The 13,140-nt window shown below is 39.8% G+C and overlaps 1 protein-coding gene across 2 annotated transcripts in view; it reads right to left on the reverse strand.

The window, feature by feature from the left end:
• Positions 1 to 13,140, reverse strand: part of LMBRD1 (LMBR1 domain containing 1) — a 208,362-nt gene that overhangs the window by 105,875 nt on the left and 89,347 nt on the right. For both annotated transcript variants that reach the window (XM_019537605.1, XM_019537604.1), the window contains exon 7: positions 7,179 to 7,252. In XM_019537605.1, coding sequence (XP_019393150.1) covers positions 7,179 to 7,252 — 74 coding nt within the window. The remainder of the gene's footprint in view (positions 1 to 7,178; positions 7,253 to 13,140) is intronic.

Here is a 13,140-nt window from a genome sequence, read left to right on the forward strand (position 1 = left end):
CAAGGAACTCTAGTTTACAGAAGAGGAATTTCTAACTTACACAGAAAACTTTGTTTTGACCATAAACGGGTTGCACATTCTAGTCTCAGAAATCTTAAGATACATTTGTTTCTAAAAACAGTAAGCATTCAGTACTTTCAGGACTGTTTAGCTTGTAGAAGTGTTAATTCAAATCATTCCTTTTTTCAGATATCAAGTTCTCTCAGATAAGCTTCCCCCCCTTCCCAGCTACCCTTTTGGATTTCGTTCTACAGAAACAAAAGTGGCATCTCTTATTGCATAATAAACAAACTGCTGAGGCCTGGGGTAAAAACATAGCTACAAATGCAAATAAGCATCTTCAGAGTGAAACCATACTAAATTTATGGCAAGAGGTTTTATAAAAACAAGACGTCAATATGCAAGGAACAAAGCTTAAAAGTGTCTATACCAGTTGGATTAAGTTGTAAATCCCCTAAAGAAGCTCCTACTTACCACATTAATGAGACTATAATGACAAAAAAACAATTTATTATGTTATCTTCATAGACTATACCACCCACCTGATGCAGCCAACATTATGATACCAAATAAAGGTTCTAGGTCTGTTACTATAAGGCAACTGAGATACTTATCTCTCTTTACAGCCAAGGGAACCTTAAAATGCACAGCATCTTGCAAGAGACACTCAGCATTTCCCAGGCAAGTCTCTCAGCAAATTCCGCCCCCCCCCCCAACTGAAGAGTCTCTCCTCTAGCTTCATAAAAAGTTAAAATTCTCAAGCACTATACAGTACTGCAGCTTTGGATTCTTTCAATGTTGTATTGATAAACAGAACATGTTAATCCAACTCCCACTTAATTCACTATTTGAGAACCTAGTTATTAGAAGCTGCCATTCTTTACTGCTCCTTAACTATTTTCCCCAACACCTCTTCATTTATCATACCACTTGAGATACAGAACAATGAATAAGGAAATCAGTAAACTTAAATTTGCTCCGCTGGTCTTCAAAGTGTCATCAACTGTAAAATCGTTCTGGAAATATTTTCAATTTGCTATAAAAAGGTATCATTGTAGTTCGTGCAGATAGCAGTTTTCATTTCTGATTAATGAAAGCGTCTACTATGCAAATCATTTTTAGACTGCATGCACAAGGTAGTGTGTGCCACCTTGTAGTGGTATAGCTATTCTAAGGGGCCCTCTGTTCCCTAAAAAGAAGCAGCTTTAAGTGCCTCAAAATTACATGCCATACTTACTTTAGACAAAATATTACAATCCTGCCACCCTCTTGATGCTCTGGTTCATCAGTTACCAGCCAGGAAGTTTCTCATGTTTTACCAGCCTAAATAACAGATTCTGAATGTGGATCTTATTGAAGAACAGACCTCTACTAGACCAAAAATGGCAAAGAACCTTTTTCTAGCATACAAAATGCATGTCTGATGCTTACTATATTTACACTTGCCTTTATCATATTTAAAACTTGTCCCACAGACCACGCATTAAAAAGCATTCAGTGAATAAAAGCTAATTTGGAACACAAAATACAAACATACTACAAGTCACACTAGCTCCCTGTGGGTTTTATTCAAGTAAATACAATGGTTCAAAATATGCTCTACCCATATCTGTACTAACAGCTCAATCTGTTACACTCAAAATGTAAAAGCATGAACCCTAATACGCCATGCAATTAATTGTCACTGGTTCATTAAGCATGTAATGACTTGCTCCTTAGGTCAGGAAGAATCCTGAACAAAGCAAAAGATGCTTTCTGAAAGTCACTGGGATAGTGCTAGTCCCATACTAAAGTACAAGGGTGACTTAAAAAGTCATGTCCATTGGGAAATACACAAGAGAATGTAATAGAAACACTGTTAAATCTACACATGGAAGCAGATACAGATTTGATGTTGTAAATGAGGCAGTGGACAAATGGGGTGATGAAATACACAATTCTTCAGGAAAAACACTGTGCCCAAGTGTATTCCAAACTGTAGACACAGTAAGAGAACAGTGTTTCTCTTCAACTTTGATTATCCTTATGACTGGCTGGAACAAAATATTGTTTACACATAGTTGTCCCATTTACTTGATGCCCACAGAAATGCATCCAAAAAAAAGGAACTACGCACCTCTGACCTGTTATGCAATGACTTGATTAGTGAGTTCTGCTCAGATGATGCAAGTGTCTCATTAAGTAAATCTCAACTACAAGATTATGGTTGGTCTATTGCCTGCTTTCAAGGACCACTCATCATAATCCTAGGATATACTGCACGAGTGAGCTTGTCTTCATATTCTCCTTATCAGCAAAGGTAGATAAAGTGTTACTTTGGTTTTGGATACAAAACAGCTGTACAGCCAAAAGTGTGTTTTGTTTTCTTTCCCCTGCAGGTGTCTGAAGCTACTGAATCGAATCAATATTACGCTAAAAGGTAGCTGTTTACAAGGAAACAGAGCTAGGGAGGGTCTAGTCTGAACATACTTTTGTGGCTGAAAGCATTGTCTCTGCCACTGTAGCAAAAGCAGCAATTCTCCTTTCCATAGAGCAGGGGGGAAAAACTTCACCCTCATGAGACTTCTTGTGCACCCCACACAGAGCATAACTTTTCAAAACGTTAAAAACCTAGCATCAAGCTGCAGAACTAAGCCCCAAGTGTTAATACAGAGATCCCCAGAGAACAAGGAAACATAAGCACAATAAGTCTCAGTAGAATTTAGTAGAAACAAGAGAAGTAAAGTGATTTGATGTGTGTCCTCTTTGCCCCCAGCAGTTTTACAGACATTCACAACTTTTGAGCAAAGTTTTAAAAGCTATGAAGGCTTAAAGCTAAAACTAAATTTGCCATACTACAGCAGTAATGTTACCCAATTAACCTCAATGACTGAAAAGCAATGCTGAAAGTAAATTTACAGAACTGATCTTTAACCGAGGTACCAAAATGCACACTACAATTAGTCAGTTTATAATGCTACAAGTGGTAATAAGATAAAATGTGTATTAATGCAAACATGTATAGTTACATCTTACAGAGTAACAATGTATTACAGGAATAAGCCAACTGATAGCAGTTAGATGCCCTTGGGCAAGTTCAATAAACTGAGTACTTCTGAGTCTCCCGTCTTCTGAAGTACTTAACAAGCACAGCAGAAAAGGGATGGATCACTGATCTAATTGAAAACTACCCTTTGAATTTTTCAGCATGCCAACTTCACTTCCACTGTTCTCTTATTGAATGGAGAAATACAGTAAACCAAACTAAAAATGGTGTCAAAAAGTACTTAACTGATCTTGGTGATAAAAACCCAATTTGAGATTAAACTGAAGTATTCTCACCTACTTTCACCTTTCACACAATTATGGTCAATATTCCCCAATTAAAATTATAAAAAAGTGTACTATACAATAATTGTGCATTGGTACTGTACACTAATCATTAACATTGCCTGCAAGAAAATGCTAATCAACTAAAGACTGAAAAAGTACATACTATGTGCAAATTAGCCTTTAATGAAAGCAAACAAGAGATGGAAAAAACCTGATTCAGAATGCCAGACTGCAAAGATATCTACACTTAGCATATTATTACAACTGATGATATTCAGTTTTTTCCCCATGGACTGTAAAATAAAGCTAAATTTCAGACCCAAATACAATTCTCTCTTATGCAGGCATGTACCACCAACTCTATTAAACTTTGCCACAAAAGTATCATTTTGTGAAACTTCTGTGACTTTAGATTCTATTTCCCCTTGCCCTTCCAAATATTCTCAGAAGGGATTTGTTACAACACTTTGTGTTCTGTTGTAACCGCATTTTGCCCAGGAAGGCACATTAATTATTCAAACCTCTTTCCCCCTCCCCCAGGAAAAACCTCCGTTACAAAAAGCCAAGATGACAAACAACTAATACCAAGAGGAACATAATAATCCTCCTCTCTCACCTTTTAGCCATAGTAGTGATGGCATTTGCAGGTTTGCCCCCTAACTCCCACCCCCCCAGCTAAAACCAAGACTCTCCCTCCCACTTCAAAAAGTAAGTCATTCCTTAATTTTGAACAGGTTTTTCCTCAAGGTCTCTCTGGACAACTCTACCACTCATTTCTCCTGCCATGACTGTGTTCCAATCCCCCAACCCATATATTTTTCCTCTTTACTTAGTTACAAAAACATCTTTACTGACTAGTGCATGGGGGGGGGGGTGTTTTGAATATTACATGTCTTTATTTGGCAATGTGCTACCACTGAAATGCCTGAAATAGATACTAGCTGATAGGGTTGGCCCCATACCCATTCACCAGCAAATCAAAGCTACATTAATACAGAGCACCTTGAACAGCAGTGCTCTATGTACAAGTCAAAAAGCCCAAAGCTGAATTTATTTAATATTCTCAGGTTTGTCTAAACTGTGTATATTGAACCAATAAGCAAGTGAACAGACATTAAATTTTTGGGCATTCATACACGTTTGCGCTGCCATACTGGGCACTCTTTAAAGAGTGCCTGGTGCTAGCAGTTGTATAAGTGGTGACATGTGCATCAGCACTGAGAAAATGGTGGCGGTGGCTTGATTTTGAACTAAAACAGAGGGGTTTTGCTTCAAAAAGTGCACCACCACCATTTTCTGCTCATTGATACACATTTTGCTATTTATACAAACAACTGCAAGCAAAGAAGTGTAGTGTGTGTCAGCTTGCATGTGGAGTAGACTATTAACTGATCTGCTCTGACCCACTGGATCTCCGGCACATTGCAGGATGAAAAGGTATGTGCATAAATGCCCTCCAATTCCAAGAAATGCAACCACATATGCCTGCACTGGCCCAAGCCAGAAACTAGAGGGTGCTAAAGCATGACTCCCTGCTCAGCTTGCGCCAAGGCTAGCCTACCCACCCTACAAAAAGGGGGGGGGGGTGTGAACAAGAAAAGAGGTTTGCATGGGAGGTGCAAAGCATTCATGGGATGCTCAGGGGCCAAGTTCACTTGAATCTGGAGGTGATCTGGGTCAGAAGTTCAATAAACCAATTTAGCCTAAAATCAATCAAGTCTGATACTATATTCATCCAGATTTATCTTAAACCAGTTTCAGCCATTTTGAAAGCAGTTCATGTTCATTGATTATCTGATAAACTGTTGTGTTACATCAGTGGTCTCCAAACTTTCTCAAGTGAAATCACGTTTTGAAGTAAAGGACAATTCAGGATCTACAGGGGCCCCTCCACCCAGCAGGTCAGTCTGGGGGATGACAGTGGGAGAGGGGGCTGATCAAGGCCCCCCACAGCAAGGGTGGGAGTGGGTCAGGGGTGAGGAGGACCAGACAGGCTGGGCCAGGGGAGGGTCAGAGCCTGGGCAGATCATCCAGGCACATGGGGGGGCTCCCACCACTGCATACACCATGGCAGAGGCCCAGGGTGCATGGCCCCTGGCCTCCAATCTGTGCATGGGGGAGGTGACTGCTGCTGCATGCTGGGTTTTGAGTCCCACGCCCTGGTGCAGCTTGGGGCACAAGCTGCCCACAGATGGGGGGGCCATGTGGCCCCCAGGCCCTCACTGGGGTATGTGCAGCAGAGGCCCCCCCCCACACACCTGGGTTCCGTCTCTCCCAACCCAGCCTCGAAGGAGGCACAGCTCAACTGAGCCATGTGCATCCCCCTGCTCCTATGTCCCATCACTCCTGGACTGCGTCCCACCACCCCTGATCTCAGAGCCCCTGACAACAGTTGATCCGAGTCTGGGAAGGCTAGCCCCTCCAGACTCAAACCATCAGGTGCTCCCCCATCAACCAGGCAATTGGGATAGACCAGTTGGTGACCACTGTATTACAGATTTGAACCAGTTTCCGATCACTTACACTGGTTTGTGTGCACTTTCTGTCCCTAGCCCAGGAGGGGAAGGTAACTTGACTGGGAACAAGGAAATAAGTTGTTCAGGGGCCTTCAAAAGGAGAAAGGGGATACCACTACCAGTTAAGATTCGTTATGTTTGGATAAGTCTTCGTAAAATTTAATATATTACAATAGTTTGTCCTCAATTAAGAGACAAGCTATTATCTATTTTAAGTTAAATCTGATCTGACATGTTTAGTTCAAACAATTTACTCTTCAGCTTTTAGCCATAAATACTGTACCTGTTCACCAACAATTTTTCATTTCTGAATGCCACTTCGTAAGCAACAGGACAGCGAGTTAACACCATAAATACTACATTACTATACCACTATACTAAACACCATAAATATGCTAACCTAGACAAAAAAAAAAAGAAAAAAAAGAAGAAGTCATAGCGCCCCTTCTGTCAACAAGCTGATGGGTTCAGGTTCCCCAGTGCCACAATGGAACAAAAAGGGGGGGCATATGCAAAGTGTACACCAGGCATTTTTTCCTTTTTTATCCTTCTCTCTGTATGGTACTTTTGGGTGAAGAAATACTCCATTTTGAATCCACTGCTGTCAAAGGTTCCCCGGGTGAAAAAGGTTTTCAGATGAACCTTTCAGTTGGATCTCCAACAGTTGAAGTCTGCAGATCCAGTCTTAGAATGGCTCAACTAGAATTCAGCTCAAAAGGATAGCAAGCCTGACCTCAGCATCACTTATGGAGATATGCACTTATTAACTTAAAAAGCTGATTTAAATGAGAACTTTTCACCACATATGGAAAAGTAGCAAGTAAAGAAAGGGAGGGGGGTTGTTTGTTCTTTAAAAAAAAGTCAATATAAAAAAAAAAAAACCATTTTACACCCTATCAAACACTTATATAAAGGTCACACCACAGAACACAGCAGTTAAAAACATTTGTCTATATCTATCTTCTATTTTTTATTTTCTTTAGTTCTTGTTTAGTTAAATCATTTAACAACCAACTTATTTTTGCTAAGGCCCAGATCAGTGACTCTTGGACATCAGTAAATCATGCAGCATTTGGCTACATCAAGATTTGTTTGCAACTCAAAGGGTTAGGAAGTCTGGATACCTCTGAACTAGGTCACCTCAAATTGCTACTATATTTTTGGAAGTTAAGACATTTATTCCATTAATAGTTATAACAGGTAACCATTTATTACCCTTTTGTGCCAACAGATTTGTTTTTAGCATTAACTTAAATCACACAAGTTAAATTTAATATTGGTAAGTTAGAATCAACAAAATGGTAGTCAAAAAAGTACTGAACAGTCTCTGTAAAGGAGGTAGAGACTTACTGTGTAGGTGATCGCTGCCAACATACCAATCAAGGTCAAGGAACTAATGGAAAACGAAAGAGCAGCCAGGCCATCTGCAACATGAGAGCAGAGAAAACCCACTTAAAAATCATATGCAAGATAATACACTTCTGCAGCCACAGTGGACTTATTCTTTTAAAGTCAAGGCTTTAAAAATAAAGTTTAAAAATAAAAAAAGCTTAAACAAATCAAGTAATTTGACTTTAGACAAAACATGTTAGAACTGCATTTGCTTAAGCAGAGCAGTACTTCTCAACCTTCGTACCAGGGATCCATTTGTAAACGATCACCAGTCCTGACCCAGTGCCTCCCACCCCCAGACCTCCAGTGTGTTAGGCAGGAGGGGGCCCCCATGCAGCTGCTTGCAGGCTGGAACTCTGCCAGCTTCCAAGGGAAAAGCCACAGTTTCCCACATTTTTCTTCTTTAAAAGAAAAACAAAACAAACAAAAAAACCCACACTGTAAAGTTTGTTCACAACCCTTTCATACATTCTTGCAACTCATTTTTGCATCACAACACACTGAACTAGAGAACTAGCATGCAAGGCAATCCCAGTGAAGCTTATATAAACCATATCTTTCAAAAAAAAAAAAAAAAAAGATCCGTCATATCTGTGCTCCTATAAAAAAAATTGTATAAAAATCATTTAGTCTACCTTTATAGAAGCTTTTCCCCAAACTGATACTGCAGTGCCCCCCCCCAACGAAAAACAAAAAGAAGAGACACGAGAGCCCCCTAATCCCCTGTCCAAATCATACATATAGGGTGGCCCTGTGGTATAAGGTATAAAAACCCCACAAAACAAGAAATAAGAGCTTATATTAAAAACAACTAATGGAGCAAGAGTTAAGTAACAATACCCAGCAATACATAAATATTTAGCAAACAGACAAAATCACATTCAGCAAGTCTACATCCTTTAATTCATTCATTTTCTTTAAGAAATCACAATTTGGATAAGCCCAACATGAAAAAACAAAATGGCTGTCACTTAATAAAGTAAGGTCAAACAGTTTTCAAAAAATTAAGTAAACTTCCAACCCGAGCCCCAGTATTTTTTCTGCTATATAAAATTTTGGCCAGAAAAAAGGCAATAAATTTGGACCAATTAACTGGAAGATGCCCTTTGTTTTTCCAGTCTCAGTCTGTCATCTTCCCTCAAATTACCTTTGCTCTAGATTGAGCATGCCCTAAAAGGAAGTATTACACACCTCAGGCTTAGATACCAATCACTGCTTATGAGTTTTTAGTTTACACAAGCATTTTACTTTAGATTATGAAGTTATGTTTCAGAAACTCGCCTTTTCATGGAAAGGAATATCATTCCACAAACAGTATCCTCATTCAAAATGTTTCTCCCGTTATTACCTGGATTCTTAACAAGAGGAACCTATTATATTCTTTTCACAGAAGAACACACACACTTCTCCTAAAAGCAGAGTTGACAGTAATGTCCTACACCAAAATACTGTGCATCTCTGGACAGAATTCTTGGTGAAATAAATTATGGATGGGCATGCCCTGTATTCAATCCACAGTAAATTCACTTTCCAGTTGCTAGGGATTACCTGAATACAGAATAAATATTAATGAATGCCAATGAGAAACTCTACTGGCCAGGTCAGAAAGCAACTGCAGCAGACTCAGGTCTCACTTGTTAAAAAGGGAAGCAAGAAGTCAATTTGGACAATGCCTCTCTAAACCCAAAACTATGTAAGATATCATCTTACTTTTGAGGCACCAGAACCCATGGCAGCTCCATTCTCTCCTCTTAAGTGAGCTCAGAGCTGAACTACCAGGAGAAGCCAAACTCAGGCAGCTGGGAAGAACTGAAACTGAAGCAGTGACCAGATTCCAAAACAGTTTCAATTTATCATACACGCCACCCCAAAACACAAAAGCCAAATACCAACATTCCCTTTATTTTCATCTCTTACTGGTTAGTCCCCTTCTGCAATACTGCATAAGAGGGGGAAAAAAAACAATTTCCAAATATTTTGCTCATTATATCTCTTCCTTCCAATGTATTGCTTTAAAAGTTTGGATTATAAGCTCTTTGCAAAGAACACCTCTCCAAAGTACCTGGTACAATGGGGTACTGATCCCATCTTTACAAAGATACACAATCTTATACCATTTGAAGGCTATTCTCCAAAAGCTAAGTTTGGCTTTAAGAGTTGCATTACAGATAACTAAGAATGCAAGCCAGTACAGTAACCAAGACCCCTGAAGCGTTCTGCATCATTTAAAAACTTATAGCTTTTAAAAGTGTAAGGACTTTAAAGTGTATAGATAGCCCTGTTCAATTCAGTTTTCAGTACTTTTCTGCTAGTACAGTTTAAGTAACAGTTACTGCTTAACTTAGGTAATGGATAAGAACAAAAAGCCTTTTACATGTCAGTTCCTCTCTCGACAGCCTTATGGAATTCTATTTGCTTGCTGGCAAGCAATCTATTCTCTGGATGAATCTCTCTTGGCTACATCTTCCAGTAAAATTAAAGATACCTTCCCTTGTACTTTTTACAACCTTCTCATAGAAGCACGAGGGACTCCATACCTCCTCTTGGTACCTGGCAAAAAAGATTATATATTCCTCTTCTTCCAATCTTCATTACTAAACCAAGATGCCACATGCTCCTGTAGCTTGTCACTGTAAGAAACCAAAGACTAGCTGGGGGAAGGGATCAGCAGCACTCCAGGAAGATATGGGGATGATACAGCATACCTGACAGAAAAGGTTGCCCCTACTGCATTACAGCAATGCTGCAACACGAGCAGAACACTATATTTACTCAAAATGAAAATAAGGTACACCCCCTGCCCCCAGCATGGGGGAAAAATACCCTTATCTTAGATTCAAGTACAGACCAGGGAAGAAGTTGCTGCGATTCAAGATGGGGACTGGATGGCTCACATGGCAGGTAGGGAATGCATTCAGCAGGGAGGGGTACATAGAGAGAGCGCTGCTGTGGCCATAGGTCTAGCCATGGCCCCAGCCTGAGGCTGAAGCCAGAACTGCCTCTGTGCCCCGTTCCCCCAGCCGGGCCAGAGTCACCAACAAAGATTTCTTTTTTCCAAGTGGCAGAAGGGTGGGGAAGACAAGGGACATGGAGAAGGCTGCCTGGTCCCCAACCAGTTTACCCCCATTGCTCTTTTCCCTGCGGCAATGTTGGGGGGAGCATTAAATTTACGAGAGAACCTTCCCATAACTAGGATTCTAGACATGGAAAATTTAAACCCATTTATAAAAGTTTTCCATGTCTAGAATCTAATAATTAATTGAGGGGTTGTCTTACCATTGAGGGTTGCCTTGGATTTAGGTAAATATGGCATCTGTGAACAGCTTGCCATGAGTAGGCTTTGCTTGTAGCCTAGTAAGCAAGATTAAGCAAATCAGAGTCTAGCCTTCTGCTGGTAGAAAGTGGCATAACTGCCTATATTTTTGGAGTAGGTCTACCTTAGGATTGAGTTTGTCAAGAAGAATACTGCCCACTACAAGAGTTTCTATCATACCTTAACTACATTTTCCATAGCAACAAGCAAACCTTAGTACTAATTAATATAGGGGTGTGAAACAAAGCCCTTACAAGTATGCACTAAAAATGTAGTACTTCTAACCCTAGAAAAATATGCATTTGCTATTCAGAGGCATCTCCTGTCATATAGCATATAAAAAGACAACTGGGGTAGCCCAGTGGCTAAACAGACAAGATATCATTCAACAGCCTGCTACCTGACCACCACCCACTTTTCACAGGTTTCCACAGACAGTAGCTAGTGTAATAAGTATTACTCATTCAACTTTTAGTTTGCTGTTATGACAGATATCTTTGTATTTCTATGAAGTTTACATTCAATTTGGCCTCTTATGTTCAAATTATAGTTCCTAGAGCTAAACCTAATGAAACAAAAATTTGGGTGTTAAACCCATTAGAAGCTACACTCTATTATTGCACTGGGTTCTCAAACTATTCATGCTCAAGGTACCCTGGATAGAATCATAGCATCTCTTGGGAAAGGCAAGCTCTTATTTTTCTGCATCTAGAAGTGGGGAGTGGAATAGATCCTTTTTTTTCTGTTGCAAAGAGCAAGACCAAAACTATGGATTTTGAGGGTTGCCAAACCAAGAATTTACTGGCAATCTGAAAACTTTTACTGACATTCAAGCTTCTTTACTAAACACGTTTTACTGACACATTATGTACAATATAGGCCTTCTGCCAACATCAGACAATAGATAAAAAGGTCCAGGTTTAAAAGCTGGAATTCCGACATTAAACATAGTAAAGTTTGGTTGTCAATAAAGATTGCAGACTGTCAGTAAAGCAGTTTTCTTGGATGCTTCTCAACTGCAGCCTGACTGCAATGCTTCTTGACTGCAGCAGTGGTTTTTACAGCATGCTTGCCCCATTCCAGGGGACCCCTACTTGCCTTCAAACTTGATGCCTGTGATGGTACTGTGCTATCCTTCCAGCCTTGACCCTAGTCCTCATCCCCACATGAACCTCCAACAACTCTCCTCACTCTCAGCCCTACAGCTTCATCCCAGTTGTAGCACCTTCTCCCCATCCCGCTTTGGGCTATGAACCCTGCCCAACTCAGGCCCAACAAGGATACAGGCTGGCAACAGGATGCAAGAACAGCAGCAGCAGCTGCTCATGGCTGGTAGGGGAGATAGGAGACCTCCAAAGGGTCCCATGGGCTACAAAACCCTAAAAAGAACTCCCTGAAGTGTGTTGAACTCCTACTCAGGCACCAGATGAAGCTGCTCTGCTCTGTTTGTGTATCAAGCAGCTTAAAATCAGCTTTGCTTTGAAACAAACAAGAAACCCACAACAGAGATTTCAGCTGTCCCCCACCACTTTGTTTTTCTGGTTTTTCCTTTTGTTTTTTTTTAAAACCAGACTGCCTGTAAGTTTACAGATTGCCAACAGCCCTGATTGCCATTCACCGACTTGCTTGCTTAAAACCAACAGCCTCCCACTTTAAAAGAACAGGACCTTTCCAGGATGGTACTCTTTTGGTAGCATTCTTTAGTCTTGCAATTCTACTTGCGTCAGAGCCTTGTTAGCTTATTTAGTATAGTACACGTTTCTTTTAGCTTTTTGGAAACAGTCCAAATTATTTTCACACAGACAAGCATTACTGCTAAATTTTGTTTGAGCAGTTATGTCTGCAGTTTAATAGATACTTGCATTGTTTACAAGTGTTTGCAAAGCACCCAAGTCACAGTATCATGAATATCTGTTGCCTTGAATTATGCATCTGCTTTTACAACGTTCTTCTGATCGAAGGGAATAATTGAAAGTTAAAAACACAATAGAATTATTTTTTGCTTACTCTGGCCAGTTATTATTTACTCTGGCTAACAGAAATTATAGGCTGATGGCAATGTAAAGCACAGTAGTAACTGTTGTAAGTTTTTGGGTGCAACAGAAATTTGATTTCAACCACAAGACATTCTATGATCAGAAAGACAGGATAGAACACTTTAATGTCAGGAACAGTAAGAGGGGGTCAACTAAGGAAGTGATGACAAAAGACTGAACTACATACAAAGTAGAACGATAGGGCTGATAGAAAAGTAATGGTCCATCACGTCACTAACTCCTGACAAAAATGGCACTTGACTGATTCTACTACTACAAACAGTACAATCTCACACAATAACTGGACTTCAGGCTCATATTTTATATATAAAATTCCTGAAAGTTTAAACTCATCATTCAGTAGCAACACACAATCTTACATGCCTAACAAACTGGATACAAGTAAACATTTTTCTGATATCAAAGTCATGATTTAAGTACTCTATTTTAGTTGAAGAAGGTATTTAAACACTGTAACATAGTATAATAATTAAAATACATGTCAGAGATAGTAATTTTCCCAATGTTGATTAAATAAAGAACTTTAGATATGCATTTTAAAATGTCTATG

Source organism: Crocodylus porosus, unplaced genomic scaffold (assembly GCF_001723895.1).
Source record: "Crocodylus porosus isolate Cpor-Errol unplaced genomic scaffold, CroPor_comp1, whole genome shotgun sequence".
Taxonomy (NCBI): Eukaryota; Metazoa; Chordata; order Crocodylia; family Crocodylidae; genus Crocodylus; species Crocodylus porosus.